The 24,329-nt window shown below is 39.9% G+C and overlaps 1 protein-coding gene across 3 annotated transcripts in view; it reads left to right on the top strand.

Moving 5' to 3' along the window:
* The window catches only part of LOC144936904 (RNA-binding Raly-like protein), a 138,759-nt gene that overhangs the window by 96,020 nt on the left and 18,410 nt on the right, over window positions 1-24,329 (top strand). For all 3 annotated transcript variants that reach the window (XM_078864116.1, XM_078864118.1, XM_078864117.1), the window contains exon 3: window positions 9,023-9,098. In XM_078864116.1, coding sequence (XP_078720242.1) covers window positions 9,023-9,098 — 76 coding nt within the window. The remainder of the gene's footprint in view (window positions 1-9,022; window positions 9,099-24,329) is intronic.

The raw sequence follows: 24,329 nt of genomic DNA on the forward strand, positions 1-24,329 counted from the left end.
ACAAATTTTGTTTATTTGGTGATGCTGCATTGAGAGTTGCGCACAATAACACGGTGGCCTTAAAATATTAATTTTCGGTCAATGGTCCTTCATAACATGTAAAATGGAGGCCATGCATTTGCTATGTATGTGCTATGGAGATGGGACATTGCCAGAAAAGTCACATTATTTACTTTATTATATTCTGTATACTCTTCTTCTTACTATTATGTACTCATATTATTCCTTTATTATAATATACTAATATTTACTTAAATACCATTTTATATACGTTTCTTTTTTTGGCAGTATCATTGGAAATTTTTTTTTCAAGAATGTCTGACTAATTTATCCTTCCTGTCCATCATTATCATCATCATCAGCCATAATCAATTCACTGCTGAATGAAGGCCTCCCCAAACCATCACTATCTCTCACAATGCTGTGATGCACAAGCTGATTACATCGCTCTGATTTCTTATTCAAAATACGATTGGCATAGGAGGAAGCTGAAGCGATGATAGAATGTAAAACAATCCAGAAATATGTCAAAAATGTATATAGGTGACCTCATAGGCCATGTAGAGAATCGGCTTGGACAATGTTCCTGCACTGTTGGTATAACTCAAGCGACCTGTCACTTGTAGTGGGCGCAGTTGTTGAATCAGGGAAGACAGCTTTTAATCTAAGTTCCTCCGATAAAGTGAAAAGTGTCACAATATTGGTTGTTGGTGAAGAAGCCGTTTGACTGTGATGCCAACTGTCCCATCAATGAATGCATTTTTCATGACATTCAGTCGCATGCCCAGGCGATAAGCAGCCAAGCAGTAGTGATGTCGTGACATCAATAGAATTAGACTGTCAAGCAGAGACATGCTCCAGCAGTGGTGCATTGGAACCCAATCATTGAGATAATTTACAAGTATATGGAAAGAGGCAACATTCTCTCTCTCAAACACTCTGTTCACCCTTCTCCCACCGCTACCTCGTCAGCTGTCTGTCACTCATCTACCCCCCCCCACCCCCTTCATTTTTAATCTCATTCTCTCGCTAATGCAAAAAACACAGCTATATGCTGATTTTCACATATTTTGCCGTAACAAAAATATTTTGTCACGTGAATTGCACGACGCTGAAATAGTTGGCTCATGTACAATGCACGAAGGGTTTTGTTGATGATACTAATTATTTGGTGATAATGCGTTGAGAAAAAAATAATTTATCAGTCCCACTGCCTTAAAAGGGAAAAGGATTCAGGGAATTTCCCCTACTTCATAACACATGGTGGCCATTCTTAACGTTCTAAGGCAAAGGGTCATTGCCTGAAACGTCACCTATTATAAAGCCACACTCTTATTGATCATTTTTTAGAGTTGTTTTTTTATTATTATAGTTCACATCGAAAATACACATAATCATATCGCACATCTTTAAATATTAATTGTATGAAATCTTACGCTCAACACGTCATGTACTGATTCATGAGATGTTGTGAAATGATGCAGCTCATGACTTTCTCATTTGTTAAGATGCTGTAACCACATTTCCGCGTTAAATTAGCTGAGCTATTTTCTTTCTTCATGGGTTAATCCCCCCCAAAACCGTGGTCACTTGGTACATCCAAACGGCATCATGTTACCGCCACCATCTGGAAGCATGCAGAATTTTGTCTGCAGATACAAGGAAGATACTGACTGTGTTTAAGTGTCCTCCACCGAGGCATCTCACTAGTAAGCAGTGTGTAGCACTCACAACAGCAAGAACAATGTACAAGGGAAATCGCTACAACTACCGATGTAAGTATTATCCATTTCCTTCGAAATGCAATTAAGTGTCAAATGTTTAACTAGCTTTTATGCCAATTGCATAGTGATGCTGTACATAGTGTAGTTTCAGCAACATAATATACTGTCTGTCTTGCCGGCGATATTGCTAGTCTGTGTATGAAAAATATTGAACTTGGTGCGCACTTATAAAAATATATTTGCTGTTGTGCATTAATATTCAAAGTTATGCTCCTTTTTAAAATAGAAAAGTTCTGACACAGAATCCATCGTTACAAAAAGAATGAGATATTTTATTTTCGAGGAATTCCCATATCCATAATAAGTACTTGTGCAATACGTGGTGTTTTGTCTTCGACTATATGTTTATCTATATGTTTATCGATGACTTGGCAAAAATAACTGCATTTTAAAAAAGATAATAGACTTTTCTTCTCTCTGGTACAAGTAATTTAACTGAATAATCTATTGCAATTGCCTGGCCTCCATTGACGTAAGCTTGCTATTTTATCAATTTAATGACATCGTGACAGCTAGAGGTTCCAAGCGAAGAATTTAACCTCACAGGACGATGCTTCCATCATTCATTGACCTTGCATTTACACTATCGGGATAAAATAACGTTCGTTAAATTGGAACGCCTCCTCTTTTCTCCAAGGGAAGTTTTGTATGGCAATCATCGTGCGCTATTTGGAACATTCGCCAGTCTCCGTTGTGCGCATGGTGAAACGCCTGCGCCAGTAACAACAGTGCACACAGGAAAAGTGGGAAATGCAAACGGTGAAAGTTTTGTGCGGCAAATCTCCGCGCCCTATGTGAGACGTCCCCCCCCCATTTTTCACGTCCGCACGGTTAAACGGTCACGTCAGTGGCAACGGCATACACGGGGAAAGTGGGAAAGGCAGAAACGATTTGACAGTTGGAGTGACAGTCGCGTGAGGCTGCAAGCCTGCTGAGATGTCACGGGTGGCAGGGCTGCCATGTGTGTAATTTGGGGATGGCATGTGGCTAGGTCCAAGCATGACACGTTGCAGCCTCCATCAGCTGCGCGTCCCCAATGCACCAAGGCAGGCCCTTTCATTGTGGGAATGGGAAGTGATTACATTCACTCAGTGTGGAAGTGTTCCACCTTTCATAAGCAGAGCTTCACGATTCAGTATTAAAATCGTGGCATATGATAGAAATGTAGTGTTTTATTTTGGTGTTTTGGAAATTAACACGTCTATGGGTAAAGCTTGAAACCAGGTATGTGAAAATATATTTTGATTTGTTTTTAGCTTTTACACTTTTCTCAGCTTAGATATAAAACTTGTTACAGATATCTCGAGAGAGCATTTTGTTTCACATCGGTTACACAGTGTTCATGCAAATATATACAGGATTTGTTATAATTGGACCTGTTATTTTGTATTAGTGGCAATGTGAACTGAACAGAAAGCATACGAAATCAGAGCTAGCGCTTCTTACCTTCAGAGCACTCATGAAATGGAATTCTTATTTATTTAGCAATTATAGGGCATATTTTTTATTTGACAGATCTGGGCCATGGCGTCAGCATACAGTGCATAATATTTAACTTTTTACAGTAATTGGGAGGTTTATAAATTGATATAAAATAATTTGGTACAATTTGGTGCAAATTATTTGGTGAAAATAATATCTAAAAGTCACCCAACAACATTGTCTTGTGTGTTCGGGTACAAATGTCATGTCTATACTTGTTATAAATGCACATATTGTGATCAATTATTTTTGCACAAAACACTCAATCTAGAATGTGTGATAATCTGGTGTAATATTTTACGTAATGCAACTAATTATTTTCACGCATGCCTTTGATTAGATCAATAATTTTTTATCTAAACAATGCAAAGAGCAGTTTTATTTCAACAATAAGAGTTCCACGTTATCATTTGGCAAATGCTTCAGGAGGCAAGTATTTGTTTCCATTCCATACATGTTTTTGTATTTCACATTCAATCATTAAATTAGATTATTTTTAATCAAGTTTCATTTTTCTTACTTTGGATCTGTCGTAACCATTTTACCGAGTCCTGTAAGCCTACAGTAAAATGCAGATTGCTAATTATTTGCTAAATATATACGACGGCAGAATCTTGTAATAAGGCATTACTTGAGACTAATGAGGCTTGATGTCTTAACATATCATCTGGTATTTTCACTCAAATTCTGGCATCCATTTACAATTGCTGTGACACTTAATCTTGGAAAATATAATGATATTCATCTTCGGGTATATATATGAAGATTTTTATGCCCATGCTGATAGATTGTCCTCCAAGCAAACAGAGACATTTCTGAACGTCACTGTATACCATTTAGCCTGTGTATTATGACGCCATGCTCTGTATTCACCAATTTAGGCCACTGCTGCGAATGCACTATTTGTTTTTAATGTATGTGTGCGTGTGCGCACTATAGCTTGGATGTAGGATAATTACAAAAAAGTAAATATCCTACATAAATGGTGCCAGTGGAGGGTTCGTCTTCCATAATTTTGTCTATCAGTGCACATGCACACGTTGTTCTCCTATCCGCTGTACGTAGGGCTTACAACATCGAATAATGAGTTTGTCGGACCAAACTGATTTTCTTATACAAAACACCTGTCATTAAATATAAAAGGTAAATGCCCATTTTTATTATAAAACAGTGTCCAATTATAATATTGTATGATTACAGAATATTTTGTACAATAGCGCACAGTCGTAACCCCTTGTCATGTCATAAACAGTAAAATAAACCATTCTATATTCTTACTAAAATAATCTCTCCAAAATATAAAAAAAATATTTACCAGTTAGCAAACTGACCGTTAAGAAGAGAACACAATGCTAATTCTAGCAATGTTTCCGGTGGACGAGGCTGGTGATGGAATGGCTGAGAGGATGCCCACCACAGAGATGGAGCGATTAAATTGGCTCGTGATGGAGGAGCAAGGTGGATTGTGGCATCACAGCACAAAAGGGGGGAGGGCGGAGCGGGGGTTGGCGATGAAATGCAGAGGCCTTCATCCAGCAGCAGATTGATCATGGCTGTTGAGGATGATGTTGAGTACCATTATTAGAATTCAATCAGTGTTTGGAATGTGGGAGTAAAACAATCTCATAGTCCAGGTTTACAGATTGTGAACGACCTGCATTTACTCTAGCCGTGTTTTATGTGGTGCCCTATCACAGATAAAGGTCGTTCGTGAGCTCATAGTAATTACAGAGTGTCCGCACGAAACCCCTCCGTGGATTGATGGCATACATTGTTGAGGCATGCATAATAAACACGGACGTGATGATGACTAACGGAGACTGCACTGCAACTTGGTCTCTGTTGGCTAAAAATCCCATTCTCTCCAATGGCATCTTTGTCAATATCACAATGCCACTCAGAGAAGGCATTCTTTCGTTTTTTTATCCAACCCATGCTAGTTTGGTATCCACACTTGAGGCTCTGTTGTGTGTTTTGCATTGACAGCCATAATGCCCTTGAGTGTTAATGTTCAATTTCCACTGGATTTCTGAAATTAAATGGCTTGCCAAAGTGCAACCATTCAATGCTGCAGTAATACCGTTGCTCAGTGGCATGGGTTTGCAAAAGCCCCACAAGATGCACGCCCTTTAAAATCCTCCTGGTCTCATGCACCCCACATTCTGCAGTAATCTAGGCAGCTGAATCACTGACACAAATGAGTTCCACTGAGACAGGCTTACTGCCATAAATAGTTAGCTCATTTATGACTGAATGGGGGATGGTGGAACTCAAATACATATATACAAATTAATTCATAATAGATGTAGGAATTTAGGCAACACTGAGCAAATCGAATGCAAGGAAATTAGCATTTTGCTGATAGGCCAAGTACATTTCATGGCTGATTTACGCCACACCTTTATCTTTAATGGTGAATTTTTCATTAAATATTAACTAACGTGAAATGTTGATATGGCAATTTTAATGCATAATGTATGCATCCATAACTTTTGCTATTCTGTGTCAATTAGCGTGGGTCTTTGAACAGTCGTTTTTTTGCCAATTTTGAATGTCGGCAATTAATTGGAAAAAAACAATGGCTCGCTATTTTCCCGTTATTTTTCAGCATTTTTCCGCGTGTGACACTAACATAGGCACATGGACCGATCGAGAGGTACTCGGTATCCATGTACTCATCGTTCTTCCCCCAAAATAACATTTTTGACCCTATTTAAGGGAAGCGTGTCACCACAGCAGCGAAAGCCTTAGGACGTTCTTTTAGGAGTGAAATAAAATCCCGTAACTATTTTCACTCGAAAATAGGAGTTATATCTGTTCGTCAGTACCTTTTTTTCTTTAGCAAGGGTCCACTGAGACCGAAATGTCCCTTATTAGAAGATACTTTACGACAAAAGGTGTTGTGCAGATGTCACAGACAACCAGTTGTTGTTCTGTAACACCATCTGCTACACTCAAGACACATTGGAAGAATATGATCAAGTACTTAAAAAAACGCCATTTAGGACTAATACGTGACTATACATTAGTGGCCATTCTCTTTATTTATAGTGGTTACGTAAATGTGTGTTTACCTCTCATTACGTGCAACCAGCTGTGCCAAAGTAATGAATGTTCTGTTTTTTCTAAAGCAAAATGCTTTAGAACAAATAGAATATTAAAGTACAGGTCCCCGCTACGATACAGTAGATTTACATATATACGTAGATCATCTGATGGAATTTGATACGAGGAGAAAACAAAAGTCCGTTATATTTGAGCCTTGGTTTGTAAGTCTTGAATTGTACAAATGAAGATGTAAAGGTGTGGCTCTGCACTAGCTTCATACTGCTGCTGGCAACAGGACCTATAATCAGTCGGAGCTCTAGAGAGTTCCTCTAGAGGGTGTTTGGCCTACTCTTCCATGCTGGCCAGACGTCTCGGAAAAGGTGTGAGTATTCACACTTTACCCCACTCTATACGACCTGTCGATCGACTAACTAACTGATGCTTGTTGCTAACACTATGATGATACTTTTTTTCCAACTATTGTACATAAAACAATTATCTACATATTATGCTGAACGCAAAATGCTTTGAACGCATTCCTTGAACAAACGTTTTGGACAAATTGACCTTTGACACCAGCACTTATTGTGGAATATTGTGATATGAAAAAATTTGGCCAATGCATTGATATACACATGATTCAATCTTGCACACTCATTACTGGCTGCACATTGGTAATCTTTAAAGTGTAAATGGTGAGCTTTTGCTTGATAAATAGTTTTTTTTTTATCAAACTAAGAAAACTGGATCATAATTGCACGCCTTGGTAAAATTACTCGTTCAGTACCTTCAATTTTTAAATCAACTTGCAGTTAATTTTAATAGCATTTGAATAACTTTCTCAAAAGTCGATGGCCTCAAGGTGACAAAATAAATTCCTGTAGGAGTTTAAAAAAAAGTTTGCTTTCAATAATTTATGCATTTAATGCAATTTGTTTCACTGTCCGTTTAGATGGTTACATAATAACATTATTGCGTTCTTTCGGTAAAGTCACGTATAAAGATAAAATAATAAATTAAATACTAGCATACGACATTTCGATTGCAACACAAGCAATCAACACAAGCGATCATTAACATTATTGCGGTCAGAACAATATTTTTGTTACTACCGTCAGACGTTCAATATCACGTTCATTTCAAAGGCAGAACGTTTGTTGTGACTACATTTTCCGGGCGTTCTTTCATCCTCTTCAATAATAATGTAACACACGTCCAATGGAGAGTTGTATTATGATTCAACGTGAATTGCCAATCAGAGTGCTGGGTGACTATTGGATATTTATTTATTTATTATGGTAATTTTCACTTTTGCTATTTCCAAATTTGCTTGCTGCTTTTGCTTTGGCCGCAATGCAAATGATGAGGCCTCACGGTGATTTTGATTGTTGCATATCATGAGGCGTCTAGCTTGTGTAGCTTTTTTTTTATCTATGCAATCATCAGAAGTGCATACATCTATATCCGACCTCTATGCACGAACCAGTTTAACGATGTTGCATTTCTACCTGTGTTGGTAATTAACATTATTTATCCGCAGTAATGTGAATTACTCATAATAAATTGTCACAACCATGGCTGTATTGGTAAATTCTATGCCAGTTTGAAACACGAAGTCAACACGGATTATTCCATCACTCTTCATTCAGAGTCAAGTGAGCCTTCGAGCTGAACATGAACATTATGCACGCGAAAGAAAATACGTGTGAAAAAACGGCAAATGAATACAACTGAGAGGCTCACATTGTTTTGTTCGCCTACTTGCGCTTGCAAACTGCTTCAAAGAGTTTGATGCTCGACAAAATCCACCAGGAAGATGACTGCTGCTGGGCTTGGGTGTTGTGGTGCACGCCGATGAGATCATGTATTACTGGACTACCACTCGCTGGGGTTAGTGAGCTGGCAAGCAGTACATAAAGTAAATGACTTGTCGGTGTGGAACTTGAGTGTGTGTTGTTTCCTGAGTGTGTGGGTGGAGCGGGGGAGTTCTTTACCAACTCCAGTTTGCTTTTACAGGTTTCCCTCGCTTTGTGCAGAAGATGCATTAAAAAAAATTACGCACAAAACGAAACCGCACGGGACAGCTGCCTGCCGAGTAGTGCATGCACCACACACAATGTTGTCCCACGTCCGACCGCGTAGCCGCATATGAGCGAATTTAAACCACATATATAGCGATTTTTTTGGTATAAATAAATTATTTGCATATTTACATCGAATCGCCCAAGCCGAACCCGCATAAAGCGAGGGAAATATGTTCTTACAAAAAATATTTTCAAGGAATTGCCCAGACATTCCAAGCAGAACCCTAATTGAAAAGCCTTGAGACCTACTGAGGCTTTAAGGACTAAATGTATATCTTTTTTTTATATTAATAGAAAAATTCCAACATTTTATCAGGCAATTGCACACATCACTTTTAACACATACAGAATAAGCAAAACATGTTCATGTTTACAATAAAGGAGCGTTAAGCAATATTTTTAAACAACACACTGTATCATCTTCAAATATATATTAGCAACTGCTAATAAATTATGATGTTTTTAAACTTGTAATATTTTTTTTTACAAGTGCTTTTTTTGCTGCCGAGAAGATTTTTCTTGTTGGTCTTTTTTTTTCAACCCAACATTTTGACTCGCTGAACAGAAGCGCTGCGCCCTTCTGTGGGAGTACTGTAACCGTGTCGCATATTTCCGTTTTGACAGATATTAACATGGCGGGCGAGCCCAAACCAAACCGGCCCAAGACCAGTGGAAAGAGGCCAGTTGCTGCTCTCTATGGGTAAGCTCTGCAGTCATGTGCTTGTAGGTTAAACACTGACAACCATTAAAGGGCAACTCAAGTTGGTGGTTGTAGTAGCCGACTAAAATTAAAAAAAATTAACTGCCCACATATATATTTTACATCGGCACCATTGTACACTACCAAATGTGTTTTTTTTTGTGGGTTGAAACTCAAGAAACATAAAGGTAAAGGTGCAGCCCTGCAGTTTTTTTTTTGCTCATACCACTGCTGGCAGAAGGGCCTCCACTAGAGGGAGGTCCAAGAGAAGGCCCTATTTTGTTTTTGGACCTTACTCATCCATGCTGGCCAGACTGTCTTGGCAGTGGTGGTAGTACCTACATTTTTTCTCACCACGCACGCACCTGCCTATCTTACTGTGGTGAACCCATTTACACCGATGGGTGGACATAAGTGGGGGGGGGGTTGAGGAGGGTTGAAAAAAAACTTGCACCGATGTTTCAACTGCCTCGCCCGGAGATTCAGCCAGCCACCTCTGGATTGCGAGACCTGCGCGCCAAACATCATGCAAAATAACGTCGTACAATAATTGTACAGCGCAAGCTTGTTCAATTTCTTCATACACAATTGCATACGTCGGTAAATTAATAGCATCCAAGAGTGATTTTTTTATTCCTATGGAACTTGACTGTTTTGGTTTTGCAGGAGACAGGAGTGAATTTCGTACCAAATCATTGCAGCATTTAAACTATAAAGCTCTGGGGTCATGGTGCAATCTCACTGCAATCAATATTGCACTTGATATCCACTGCACTGTGGAGCTGCAGAGCTTTGAGCTAAACAGTTGGATGCTATTTTATTTTACATTCCTATGTATTGATGTGTTCAAACAATGAGAGGTCAACCATTCACCAATGCCTGTCAGTCAATGGATAATGCATTCTTCCATTGTAAATGGACAATGTCAGAACAAAACAACACTCCGACTGGCCGTGTCTCACATCAACGCATCACAGATCGTGAATCGATGAGCTTGATCATTGTTATGCTTCGAGTTTTTTGTCAAGACTTCAGCTGGTTTACATTTCTATGAACTCATCGGTGGCCATCGGGCTGGATGTCACTGTCGTGAGAGTGCTTGACTGTCAATCGGAAGGGTGGCGAGGTGTTAACTCCCTCGCCTGGTATGGAAGAGGTCGTGGGTTCGAGCCGGAGCCTGACTCCTGTATATTTGGAGTTTGCATGTTCTCCCCGTGGTCGCGTGAATATTTTTACGGGTCCTCCAGTGTTCTCCCTCCACATTTAGAAACATGCGTTTAGAATATTTGGCTGCTATAAAATTCCACATGATAAGCCACTTCGCTGAGCTATCACTTGTGGCCAGGTCACTTCTGAAAAATAGTTATATAGCTCAGTGGGCCTTACCTGGTCAAATACAAATTGTTCATAGTTCACAACCCAATCCTGTCCTCGTCATCCCTCGACATTCAACAAAGTGAGTGCCACTTGGTGTGAAATCAACAGTGGTCATCCCATACAGCACGGGTGGCCAAACTCCATGACCCGATCTGCACACCAAAACCTCCATATGGCCGAGAGTCACGAAGCGCAGCACCACTCGCGGTCACGTGGGGTGACCACACAGCCAGCTCGCTCGCACTGAGAGTACACCCCGGGGAGTGCTCGTGACTTGGACGAGTGCGCCGGGCTTGCTGTGGCTTCTGCAGATTTTTTTTTCCCCGTTTGAAATAAAGTTATATTTAACAAAAAAAGTTACAGACCAGCTGCGTCTCCACTGGGTTGCACACTTGAACTGCTCAGGATCTGCACCATGGAATCTCCTGGAGCGCCACACAACCCACACCCCAAGAGAGTATTGAAAGTTCACCATGTGGAATTTACATCGCTGGCTCAGGATGAATGTTTTACATTAAGTTGAGGCCAGAAATCATATATCGGCACCAATGGATAGGGGTGCTATTTAGGTATTTACATTCGTTCAATAATAATGATTTACACTCCTTCTTAAATCTCCTGCTGGATGAAGAACTCCGCATGCCATCGGGGATTGACATTACTTCAACACGTTGGTCAGCGTGGATTGGTGAAGAGAGGAGGGCCCAGAATTGGTTCAGATATCAATTACCACTCATATTAGCGGTGGCGTTAGACTCTAGCGCAGGTCGTCGAGTTTGTGGTGTGACGCGATTCCCACTTTGCCGTCGCCCTTACGCAGCAGCTGACTGCTTAACATTTCTGAATTAAATTTTGATTTAAAGCTTTCGTGACTGCAGGGATTCATATTCTTGGATCTTTCGGTAAAGTCACGTCGTGAGAATTTTTATAGTTTTATATTTGTATTATTTTATCATTTCCCTTCTACGTGACTTTACCGAAAGAACCAAGAATATATTTCTGAATTAGTTTGTTTAAATTGCACTGCTACCATAAAAATTATTGCTTATCCAATAGACATGGTTTATAGTTACGTTCGCTTGCTCTCGGGCTTTCATACAGAGAGATCATCATGATGCTCGCTCTGCAGCCTGGCATGGGATGGGTTCATTGATGTGCCCAGCAAAACCAGTCTTTTGCAATTCCTCGGAAGGCTTCTGATGCGAAGTGTTTGCGTCCACATTCAATTATTCATCATCATACCAATGCACACCGCTGGCAATAGCTGATATTTGAGCAGACACATTGACTCCTTAAAACAGATTTTATATTCGTTAAAGTCAGTGTCAAATATAACCATGCCCTTTTCTTATAAACGTGTCATTAAAATGACAAAAATGTCTTGTCTAAGTGTTACACCATCACTGTATTACATTGTATGCAATGTCGTTATTATTAACTTATAAGGTGTGGGTGCAGCCCTGCAATTGCTTGTTCGCGATGGAAGGGCCTCTACTAACGGGAGCTCTATAGAGCCTGTCTGGAAGGTATTTTTGGCCTACTCTTCCAGGCTGGCCGGACACCTTGAAAGTGCTGGTAGTACTCGCACTATACCCCCGACACGCACGTGACATAACTGCCGATCGACCGACTGTAATCAGTCCCTCCAGAAAAACGCGATTATGCGATCGCAAGATTTCACGCAAAATCAGCCAAAGTCCGCATATTTATGCGGGGGGCGCGTTTTTTCAAATACGCCGCACTTTCGCCGCATAAATTGCAGATTTCCGCGCGCAAAATATGCGGGCTTGCATGATTTCATAATCCCCGCATTTTCGTTGCAAAAAGTCACATATATCTTAGCAGAAAGTTGAAAAATGTTGCGTTTACTTCACACAAGCGCAGCCATTTCCCCTGTTGCCATGGAAACGTTATGAAGTGAAGTCACTCATTACGCGACATCATTAAAAAGCTGCAAACCCCGCGATGCCAATGAAACCATGATGAAGCCCGCAAATCTTTCTCATTTGCCAACAAACATAAGCGCAAAAGACCGCGCAAAGCAGTTCCCCAGTGTGTTACATGACAGTGGGGGCAAATTATTTTGCATAGCTACCTCTGTAAAACAGGAAGCACACATTTTATTTTTTAATATTTTATTTATTCATTTTTACAGAAGTTGTAGCATATTCATTTTGTAAAGCTACAGAACTTGTTCGACTCAATGTTTTGTAAGTTTGAGCCATCTGTTTGTTAAGGTCTGAAATAAAACAAGATGAGAACTTAAATATTCCCAGCACTTTCTGTGATGTAGTATGCTTGCTTATCATAAGAAGTAATAAGAAATGACTCTTTACATTAAAGTAGTAGCCTAGTGAATAGGGTGTTGGGGGAATCACTTTTTTTTCTCTTTTTCATCAAACCGCAGTTTTTGCAAGTTCCCGCAATTTTTGCAAGTTCCCGCAATTTTTGCAAGTTCCCGCAATTTAATCGCATAAAATTGCATAAATATCCCGCATATTCCATCGCATTTTTTAAGAAAACGTGCCGCATAATCAACGATTTTTGCCCGCAACAATCACCAAAAAACTCCGCGTTTTTCTGGAGGGACTGTGTAATGTACCAACATGCTGCCGGACAAAACGAGTGGCACAGTTAGGGGCCGTCCATAAATGACGTCACGCGATTTTGGACGATTCTTGACCCCCCCCTTCGTCACACGGCGTCACAAAAAGTCAGACCCCCCCCCCTCAAATATGACGTCACAAAGCTATGCCCCCCCCCCAAAAAAAAACATGCTTCAAATCGCTTTAAACTATTGTCATTGTAGTGCGTATTTAATGTGGCGCTACACTCTAATGTTGTTGGAGAAAACGTTTATTAAAAAGTTTATTTAATTAAGTAGAACGTGTTGTCTATATTTATTTACAGTTGCGCATTTTGATGTGACGTCACATTTCTCAAACCGCCCCTCCCCCTCGTCACACATCGTCACAAATGTCTGACCGCCCCCCCCTAGGTGCGTGACGTCATTTATGGACGGCCCCTTACTCAGTCTCGAAGCGTTGCCCTTCATTGGCCGTGTGCAGGGGTTGGCAACTCAAATAACAAGGAGAGCCGGGTTTGTTGTCGAATTCGGTAAAAAAACGGATCAAGAGCCCCAATGCACGCGGTGAATACGAAACGGTGGTCCTCATAAATAAGGTCACGAGGTAGTCCTTAAAGAACCGCACGTTTGGTCCGAAACCACAGGTTGCCAGACTCCTAGCCGTGTGAATCGTCAAATAATCAGTGTGCAGAGTGAACGCTAAAAGCGATAACATCCAACAAACAGGCAAGCCAAAGGACACTGTGGCATTGAAATCTGAACGCGAAGAAATAACACTGTGTTGCATGCAATTCAGTTAAATTAGGGTTGGGTTTTTTTTGTCGCCCATCAATGATGATAATGACAGCGATGGAAACTCGGTCTGAAGGTAATAAGGTGCTGTGTAAATCGATTTAGTAAATCTATAAGCGAATCAGGAAATATATAAGTGAGAATGAACTAAAAGTGAAATGCATGATAACACAACACCAACCTTGCATTTAAACTGCGTATTTTGGGGTCCCATATTCCCAGCAATTTGCGGTTATTTTTGCTGACACTACAACACAAATTGGGGCCATGCTTGTGTCCAAGGGATTGCCAGTGCACTTCTCATTCAAACGGCAGAAATGCACTAACTTCCTTCAATGTGCTGAAGCCTATATTTTCATGCCAAAATCCATTCATGAGCCTCTCCGAGGCGACTGAGAAAGTGTTCATTGATTGTTACCGCGCGCACAATAGGCATTGCCTGATTGCAATGCGGTAATTTTGTCACAGCTCAGCGAACTGTTTGTGTTTGCGCTTGCATTGTCAACACTCGAGACGTTAATGGGGTAGGTGTCCCTGAATGTGGTCAGAAATGCAGCGATGTACTCTAAACAACTGGAGCCCATTCCCTGTGCACACCTGCGTCACAGGGATGTGGTTAAATTTTGATTCAAAGCTTTCGTGACTGCAGGGATTCATATTCTTGGTTCTTTCGGTAAAGTCACGTAGAAGGGAAATAATGAAATAAAAACAATAATATTTATATTATTTTATTATTTCCCTTCTACGTGACTTTACCGAAAGAACCAAGAATAGGGATGTGTTCTAGATTTGAAGCTTTCGTGACTGCAATGATTCATATTCTTAGGTTTTTTCGGTAAAGTCACGTAGGTAAAAAATTAAAATTAATAAAAGTAAAATAAAAATTAAATAAAAATCACGACGCTTCGGAGGCAACACAAGCTTCCGTCTTCAGGTGTAACCGTCACAGCACGATACTTTTATTAATTTAAATTTTTTACCTACGTGACTTTACCGAAAAAACCTAAGAATAGGGGTGTGGTTGATGGCATTTTGTGGGGGCCATGCTGTGACATAAGCATCGTGCACATGGGACACCCACTTGCAGAACAATCAAGTATTTTCTTAGTAGGCCGTATTGCAATTAGGTTTCTTGCTGTGCCTTTGTTTTGCCCAAGAGAAGCCCCACTGAGTCTCAAGTCCCTTGTAAGGAAGCTCCTGCATTGGGACATTGGATCAATCACATTCGCGAATGTTTGGTGTGTGGTAGGAAACCGGAGTACCCAGACAAAACCCAAGCGCTTGAAGGGTAACACTTGAAGCTCCGCACAGATATATTCAAGTATCTATTACTTGTAAGGCCATTTCTCTTAGGCACCTCATATAGCCCAAGCCTAAAACACATTGTAATTTGTGGCTGTCACCTATATAAGTAAGAAAAACTGTCTCAAACCTGCTTAGCTTCTGAGATGTGAAGACATAGGTTTGAGTCATAGGAGTGATTTCATCAGGGCCTCTGGTTTTTTCCCACTTTAAAAATAATAATTGGAAAAAAAATACCAAAGCAGGACTATTATTGAATAGTTTAGACATTTATTTATAAATTCCTAGATTCACATGGTGAGACGTTCGCATACAAGTATTTGTACCATTAAAAAAAAATTGTATAATGATAGGTAAAGGTGCAGCCCTGCAATTGCTTGGTCATACCACTGCTGCTGGAAGAGCCTCACCTTGGGGGGAGCTCTAGACAGCCCCTTTTCAGGGGGATTTTGGCCTACTCTTCCATGCTCGTCTTTGAGAAGGTGGGATTACCTGCCCATTAACCCACCGCGCACGAATTGCCGATTGACTAAAATGTCGTGACTACATTTATACTACTGGGTGGGCAGAGGTGTGTTTGGGAGAATTGACTAAACTTGACAATCATTTCAACTGCCCTACGAGAATGTAAAATTGAACCAGCGACCTCTGGATTGCACAATGACAGCATCTCTTAATGCAGTAATCGGAACAATTGTTTTAACTCCTTATTTTCGTTTTTAAATAGGTTTTCTTATTTGAAAATATATATAATACACATTCCGTAAATATGTAACACAATCGAAGGCAAATATATCACCAAAATATAAAATGGCTTTAGTGAGACTGTGGCTTATTATAATTGCTGGTTTCCTCTAGCAGGATGCAAATAACTTTTTTCATTGAAAGAAGCAGCACTCCAATTCAATTGAGCAAATACAAAAGATATAAACGGAGTTTAATTTAATTTGCCAAACACCTGTACCTGGTGTTTTTGGGGAGGGAAAATAACATTAAAAAGGCACTTTAAATAAGATTCATTAATGCACTTGTGAAAAACCATTTCAATATAGCACTGCATTTCCTTGTTTTGAAAGTTGAAATAATCAAGGCTGTGACAAACGTATGGCAGGCAGCCAGAGCATGCCACTTTCACTTCTTTTGTCATTATCTTCCGACGGGAAGGTCAACACGAGACATTAACAAGTTACACACTGCAGGCAATTCATGTATCCTTCACGCTGGACTCTGAGATTTTTTTTTCCTCCATGGTATACACCGATCAAATTCCAATTCGATATCGCTCGACAACATGATTGCCATCAGCCATTATCTTTCTACTTCTGGATGAAGGCCTCCCCCACGTTATTGATATATTTTGTATTCTCATCATTTTTATAACAGGCCGACTAGGCACTGCACATGAGCTCATCGGATTGCTTCATTTCCATGGCGGTTATCATCCTCTTGGGCGACGTTTTCTCCCTCGGCTGTCGACTTCATCGTCAGTCTCAACAATCGTCCATCAACACTTTTAGCCAACTGTCCTGCCTGAGTCCACTTATCGTAACAGACAATGTAACGTCTCTAATTTATTCCTGATTTGAAGCTTTCGTGACTGCAAGGATTCATACTCTTAGTTCTTTCGGTAAAGTCACGTAGGTAAAAAATGAAATAAAAAATGAAATAAAAAATAATAAAATAAAACAATGAAAATCACGACGTTTCGGAGGCAACGCAAGTCTCCGTCATCAGGTGGGACCGTCACAGCCAGATTACCTACGTGACTTTACCGAAAGAACTAAGAGTATGTCTCTAATTTAGCTTTGTTCTCTAATCCATTGTCCTCTTTCTGCCTCTCAGTGTCATTCCCAGCGTACACTCCTCCATGTTTCTTTTCATAATTCGTCGTCAGAGCCCATCTACGTCATAGCAAGCCATTGATGTGCATCATCGATGTCTGCCGAGAGATGCATATATAAAGACAAAGCACCCCTGTATATCTTCTTGGTTCTTTCGGTAAAGTCACGTAGAAGGGAAGTAATAAAATAATAAAAATAAAACATAATAAAATAATTCTCACGACGTTTCGGCCACAACGCAAGCAGCCGTCCTCAGGTGAAGACCAGGTCTGTCGGGGAGACAGCGTCTGAATGAAACACCACCACGCTTGGAGCGTATATTTAAGCTGGGTTAAATATATGCTCCAAGCCCCTGTATAGCCTTAGCAGACTGTTGTGAGTGAGCACCTATGAAGGCTTGCACCTCACACGAGGGGGTGGGTGGCCATCACCACATCTGGGCGCCCTTGGCTTCCTAGTGGCATTGTTTACACACTGCACCAGGTACTCATTTGAGGCTGAGTCGAGGTAGGGGAGGCCCAGGACCGGTTCACATAATCGTCACCGGTGTTGGTCGTAAGTGGGATCGAACTCAGGTTGCCGGGTCCGTAGCACAGCGAGCTAACCACTACGCTATTTCGTCCCACCGTTTTATATTTTGTATATATAAGTTAAAGTGACACTTGGCATAAAATGTATCTATGTGTTTAAATTTTCAAATATAAACACCAATTTGCATTGCGTGTGCCGAGCGCACAGGTCAGGTGGCCCTAATTTAGATTAGTTGAATCCCTCCCAGCATAACGAGTTTAACGCAAGCATTTTCACAGCAATTTAACCTGTAGCAAGAAAAAAGACGATGTTTGTGAAAATTGCCACTGGATAATAAAACAGATGGTTTATAACAAAAAAATGCATTCATCTCTGCAATGTTTAAATTTTACAGCAAGTGACCCCAAGATGCTCATTTTATCTTTGGCATCCAAATAAAAGGTCCAGTTATGTTTATTCACGACAAGAAAATGCCTAATTTACTGGCCCCACTTGCACACTGTTCATAGATGCAATTCGGGCAAAAGGCAGTGGCATGAATATTATTTCAGAGATTGATGAAAAGTGTTTCAGCCTCCAAGAATGAAATGGAATTTTAATGCATGCTACCGTGCACATTATTCTGTCGACCTACCTTCAATACGTGACAAAGGACCTTGCAAAATATTCTACAAGACATCAGAAAAAAAGGGTATTGGACTTGCAAAAATCCTACAAAAACTGGTAACATATTTACAAAACAATACTGGTGCGATTGTATTCATTTTACGATTGTGCAATACAAGCCGGTCGCACAGCTTTTATGATCAAAATATGTATTCCTTTATTAGTTAACTAAATCATGAATTTCATGTTTATTTCCTGCCCTCTGTCGTGTACTTTTTAGATTGTCTTTTTATGGACCGCTGCTTGTTATGTGTGTCTTCTATGTTGTTCATATAAATATGTTAGTAAGCTCCTGTGTTATTATTATTCGTTCGTGTTTTAATCAGTGGTCAAATTATCTTCGTTTTTTTTTTGCTGAAGCCAAAGAACTAAAGAGCACTGCTTGGCTGGAATTGACGTATGATGAAGCAAATTAATTGGTCATTAGACCAACACAATTGTCACAACATTTTGTCTTTATATGTATGCATGTATTCATTCTTCAAAGCACAATGATTGTGCGTGTAATATATTCTCACTCAAAGATGCACTTGGATAACCATAGAATTCACCTGCAGACGTCGCAGGCATGAATATAAATGTGAGTGTCAGCATCGAGATTCCAAAAAACACAGAGATAAACACTGACACATTCACACGCTCTGATGCACAGAGACACCTATGCACACTCGCAACGATACGGTGAGACGTACACATAGAAATGTACGTTTCCACTTTCTGCGCGATGCAAGAAGCCGATATTTCTCTGACATTATCACAAATTACAATTGCTTCACTGCTACAGAAATAATGATAAACTCTTGCAAATGCACCTTTAAATTTGTTATGGTATTGAATTCCAACAAAGTACAAGTGTGTTTTTTTTCAGTTGAGCTGTGTGCATATTGAGAATTTATACCCTCAAGCTTTTGACATGCACTACTGCGGCATCTTCAGGGATTTAATTATTTCAGCTCAATCCAAGTTTTGAAGATACCCGCAGTAACACGTGGTAAAAGATTGAGAGAAAAAATGCCTTGACATGCAGCGCAACCCAGATAAGCATTGCGACACAACTCCACTTTAAATAAAAAATTTTTTTACATTTACTGGAATTTCACTTTGCACGATAAAACGTTTCTTGAAAGATGCACATACTGTTTTTTATATTGGCTTACTTTCTCTCTAGTATTTTTATTGTAGAAGCGATGTGTGAAAGTTATGCATGCATTGCAGGTGTGGGCACTGTGCAATGTCTTAGTGCTGTGTTATGCATTTTGTGGCAAAGTGCTGCGATTTTTGCACGGGAAAAGCAGACCTGCCTCATAGATGCCTGGGACTTAGAACTGTAGCATTTTCAAGATGGACGCTGCGGCCGCAGAGAATTGAGACCTGCAAGAGAGGCTCACAGAGCTGTATAGTTCTTTTTGCAGAAGCGGCCTGACCACAAATGAGGTGGACATTTATATCAGCCAAATACTCATGTTTCTAAATGTAGAACGAAAAACCCAAGGACCCAGACAAAACTCCACGTGACCATATGGAGAACATGCAAATTCCACATATGCAGTTTAACATGTAGGCTTTCGCAACCAATATCATCCATAATACAGGTTTTGGGGGTTAGAGCACGTAAGAATATAAATGCATCGTTAAACTGCATGTGTGGAGTAAAAATAAAATAAAATAAACACAGCCAATTAGTAAGGTTTGTCACGTAAACAAAATATGTCAAATCGTTACTAGTACAGCACACCGGTGTGTTTGAGAGCCAAGCCACAGCATTTACAATCTGAGTACGACGTTTTGCCAGTAATTACAATTAGCTTCATCAGGCGACAGCCAGATTTGTGTAGTCCTCCTGTTTCGTTCCTGAAATAGAGGGGTAGATGTGATGACAGCACTTGTGTGCCTTTCTTGCGCGAAGTGGGGGAGGGGATTAATTAATGCATATAAATTACTATGGGTATCCATTGTCGTTTGGGTTATTAACATGGTAATTTGCGCACATTATACACGCGCATTATGCAAGCCCGATGTTATTTTACTTCATGTCGATTGTGTGTATTAAAGTAGGCGTACCAATGGTAATCTCAATTGAAGTATGGTGACCTGTATAAACATACATATAAACGATGTATTATTTTATTTTTTGCTTAAATTACTCCAGACTCTAGTAACGCACACAGGGTTGGCCAAATATATCCCACAACTAGCTGAACATTGTCTAAAAAACATATATTTCTTGTGGAAGGGTGACTTCTATAAACAAAAGGAAGGAGCAGCAATGGGCTCTCCTTTCTCTCCTGTGATAGCGAATTTGTACATGGAAGATTTTGAAACAAAAGCAATAGCTTCAAGCACACTAAAACTCTCTGCTTGTGTTAGATATGTGGATGACACATTAGTGGTCTGGCCACAAGGCTAAGATACACTTAACGAATTTCTAAATCACCTCAACTCGCAAAACCCATCCATCCAGTTCAACATGGAAGTAGAAGCTGACAGAACGCTACCATTTCTGGATATTCCGCTTGGACGCGGTCGAAATGTTAAAATAACACACAGCATTTACCAACACTGACGCCTATCTGAATGCAGTCACACCATCACTCCGCACAGAAATCTGCTCTCATCAAGATGCTCATACATCGGGCTAAGAAAGTGTCAGCTGGTGATAGTCTGAGAAGTGAAATTAAACATGTTAAAGAAGTGCTGCAATAAAATGGTTACAATGATGCACAAATCAACAGGGCATTGCATGCCAGAACCAAATCAAATAACACGAGCATTGAAATTGATCAAGTAATTAAAACTATTAAAATACCGTACATTGCGGGAGTAACTGATAAACTAGCCAGATGTTTGTAAAACAAAACATCCGAGTCAGATTTGGCACGGTACATAAAAAAAAAATATCTGGTACAAAATATGTATTACCGAAGCTATCAACAGAAGGTGTGTACCGGATTAATTGCACTTGTAACAAATGCTATGTTGGGCAAACAGGATGAATGATCAGCACGAGACTAAAAGAACACCAAAGAAATAAAAAATTATCCCAAATACAACTGTCAGCAGTAGCAGAATACGCGTGCCAACAAGGATTTTGATAATGCTTACGTTCTGTTTAAAACTAGTTACTACTGGCCAAAACTAATCAGAGAATATATCAAAATTGAGAGAAAGCAAAATAATTTAAACATTTTAAACGTTCGGATAGCTACAGACTTAGTGCTGCTTGTAAGCGAATAATCGAATAATACATTGTTAAAATGCATGCCTATACAGGTCACCATACTTCAATTGGGATTACCGTTGGTACAGTTATTTTAGTACACACAATTCACAGGAAGTACAATAACAATGGGCTTCCGTAATGCACATGCATAATTAACCATGATTAGCATATGGATAACCCAAACGGAAATGGATACCCATAGTCATTTATATGCATTCATTAACCCCCCCCCCCCAACTTCGCGCAAGAAGAGCACACAAGTGATTTCATCACATCTACACCTCTATTTCAGGAACGAAACAGGAGGAGTTTTCCACAAATCTGGGTGTTGCCTGATGAAGCTAGTTGTAATTACTGGTGAAATCTGGTACTCAGATTGTAAATGCTGTGGCATGGCTCTCCAACACTCTGGTGTGCTGTACTAGTGACGAATTGGTATGTTCTGTTTACGTGACAACCCTTACTAGTTGGCTGTTTATTTGTATTTGTTTTTTTTATTTTCTATCTACGTGACTTTACCGAAAGAACCAAAGACTATCATCTAATTGGCATTTACAGGACAAATGCAGCAATGGGATTGTTATGTTACATTTAAAAGGTGCTTCAAATTTTGTTTAACACTTCCGAGACTTTTCAACAATATCACAAGAAATGTGCCTCAGGGCTCTGGAGACCACCTGGAGAAGATTCCAGGCATGCATTTGACAATGATGGCGGACATGTGTAGTATTAACGTACATTTGTTATCATGTTGCAGTGTATTACCCGTTATTTTTTTTCCATGAAAAATGATAGTCCCCTCAAAATTGTTAGCATTTTTTTCAGCACCCTGTAGCCAATGTATATTCGCTGCACCGCGCGTAGCCAACCGTGCCCGTCGAGCAGCCATCTTGGCTCTGCACACGATGAGTCTCGCCTCTTTTAAACGGATCGCGAAAAGAGAAAACGAGTGCAATCGGTGAGGTTAAAGCAGAGTTAATGTTAATCACGAGACATGTGTTGGAAGGATTACGCAAAGTGCATCGTAGAGAGTGCAAGAATTGCACACTACTGGTCACCTTTGCTATCCCTAGTCCAGGGGTGGCAATTCCACATAGTCTTTTGTAAAGGTCAGTTTGCCGATAAGACAACCACTGTTGTCATCTTAGGCAGTTGATTGTATACCAGGTAGCACTCAATTTTACCAACCACAGAGCAATGCAGGGGCTTATTTCACCTTGGTGACCATGGAAGGGGTTTCAAGTCCACTGAGTTACAAGTTGTACCAAATCAGTTGCTGTGATACGTAAAATATAAAAAAGATGTATGACCTCCACACGCATCCGCTTGTTATAGGAAAACACTCATGCTGCCACGAATGTCCTGTGCCCATGTTGTGCAGCTTTAAAACCACGGTAATTGATTGGCACGCAGCGATATGTCCTGTGGTGTCACCGTCGAGGGCTGTTCATAGCCAGCAGGTATTCAGAATGTAGGTGGTGTAATCGGTACAACCCCATCACTTATACCCAAATATACGTCGTAGACCAAAAAAAGAGGTCTAAACAGACACTGCAATGCTTTTGTAGGTGCAAACCGAAATAGAATGAGTATAACAGAATAAAAAAATTTGGACTGGAGGAATCCAATGAGCTCTTGAAATCTTTATTCACAGACCTCATATACGACCATTTGTTAAGCCATACCCACAAGAGAAATGTGTTAAAGCCAAGATCTAATTAATTAATGTCATGATAATGTGCAACCCTTTGTCAATACATCGTAGGTCACGGGGGTTGTTTGACCATACTTCACCACGCTTGTCAGTGCGGGTTAGTGAAGGAGTATCTGAGAATCTTTTAAGATATCACTAAGCACATATTTTGAGTTCATAGCGTAGTACGCCAGCTACTGCACCGATACTTCACCCCAAGCCTATTCATGTTTCAAAATCCTTCCTTTGTGAATAAGAAACAGAAATTATGATAAAATAAATATATAGGAAAAAAATACTTCCTTTGTAAAAAGTTATAATTTAAAACCGCATCGAATGGAATGCCACTGAGCTGGAGGCATTTTCAACTCTGTCCAAAAGATAACCCGATGGACGATGAGATCACTACATAAGAAACATGTCTAATAATGCAGTGGTACTTATGCTGCTGTTGCTGCTGCTGCTGTTTTGGGACTTCTCCATTGCCTGCGGTTCCAAAATTAATGTGACATTTCTTACACATGCATTGCAAAATAATAACAAAAAAACCCTTGTATATAAATCAAAAATTATGGACTTTCGGCCTTGAAGAAGTCAAGAATGTGCCTCTCTACGACAGCTTTTACATGATTTCAATAACATTCTCTTTTATTCGATAAGATCTCAAATAATTTAAATATCTAACGTGTGCAATAGAATTACATATACAAAACATTCCTTCCCAGGGACTCTTATCCCTTTTGTAAGCTGTGGATACATTGAAATGTAATTTTTCATCCACATACCATGTAGTTTCCACTCTTATTATGCGTTGATTTTCATTTTCAGCAGTGAGCTCTGGTTATGTTAATGGACAAATCAACGTGCACTTTTCTGCTGCGGCAATAGCACGGATTGAATGGTTCAATGGATTAAATCAAAAACACATTTGTTTCCTTTGCTAAGCTGGCTGAGTGTCAACGTAAAGCTCCCTTAAGTGTCACGTTTGTATATTCTGCTCGGCAACATTCATGAAAAAAAATCTGTTTTACGTGTCATTCGATAAATAAAAGCATTGCCCTGAACGTGGAATTAAAACAGTTGGTCAAATTATTCTTAAGGTCCTCCTGATAGATTTTCTCGGTTATTTTTCAATAAAGTAAATACCAACCAACAAGGCCTGTGTTTTGTTATTTTCTGTTTAAGCCCAGATTTAGCTTAATCTACACTTGCAGTTCAAGCT

This window comes from Lampetra fluviatilis, chromosome 17 (assembly GCF_964198595.1).
Source record: "Lampetra fluviatilis chromosome 17, kcLamFluv1.1, whole genome shotgun sequence".
Lineage (NCBI taxonomy): Eukaryota > Metazoa > Chordata > Hyperoartia > Petromyzontiformes > Petromyzontidae > Lampetra > Lampetra fluviatilis.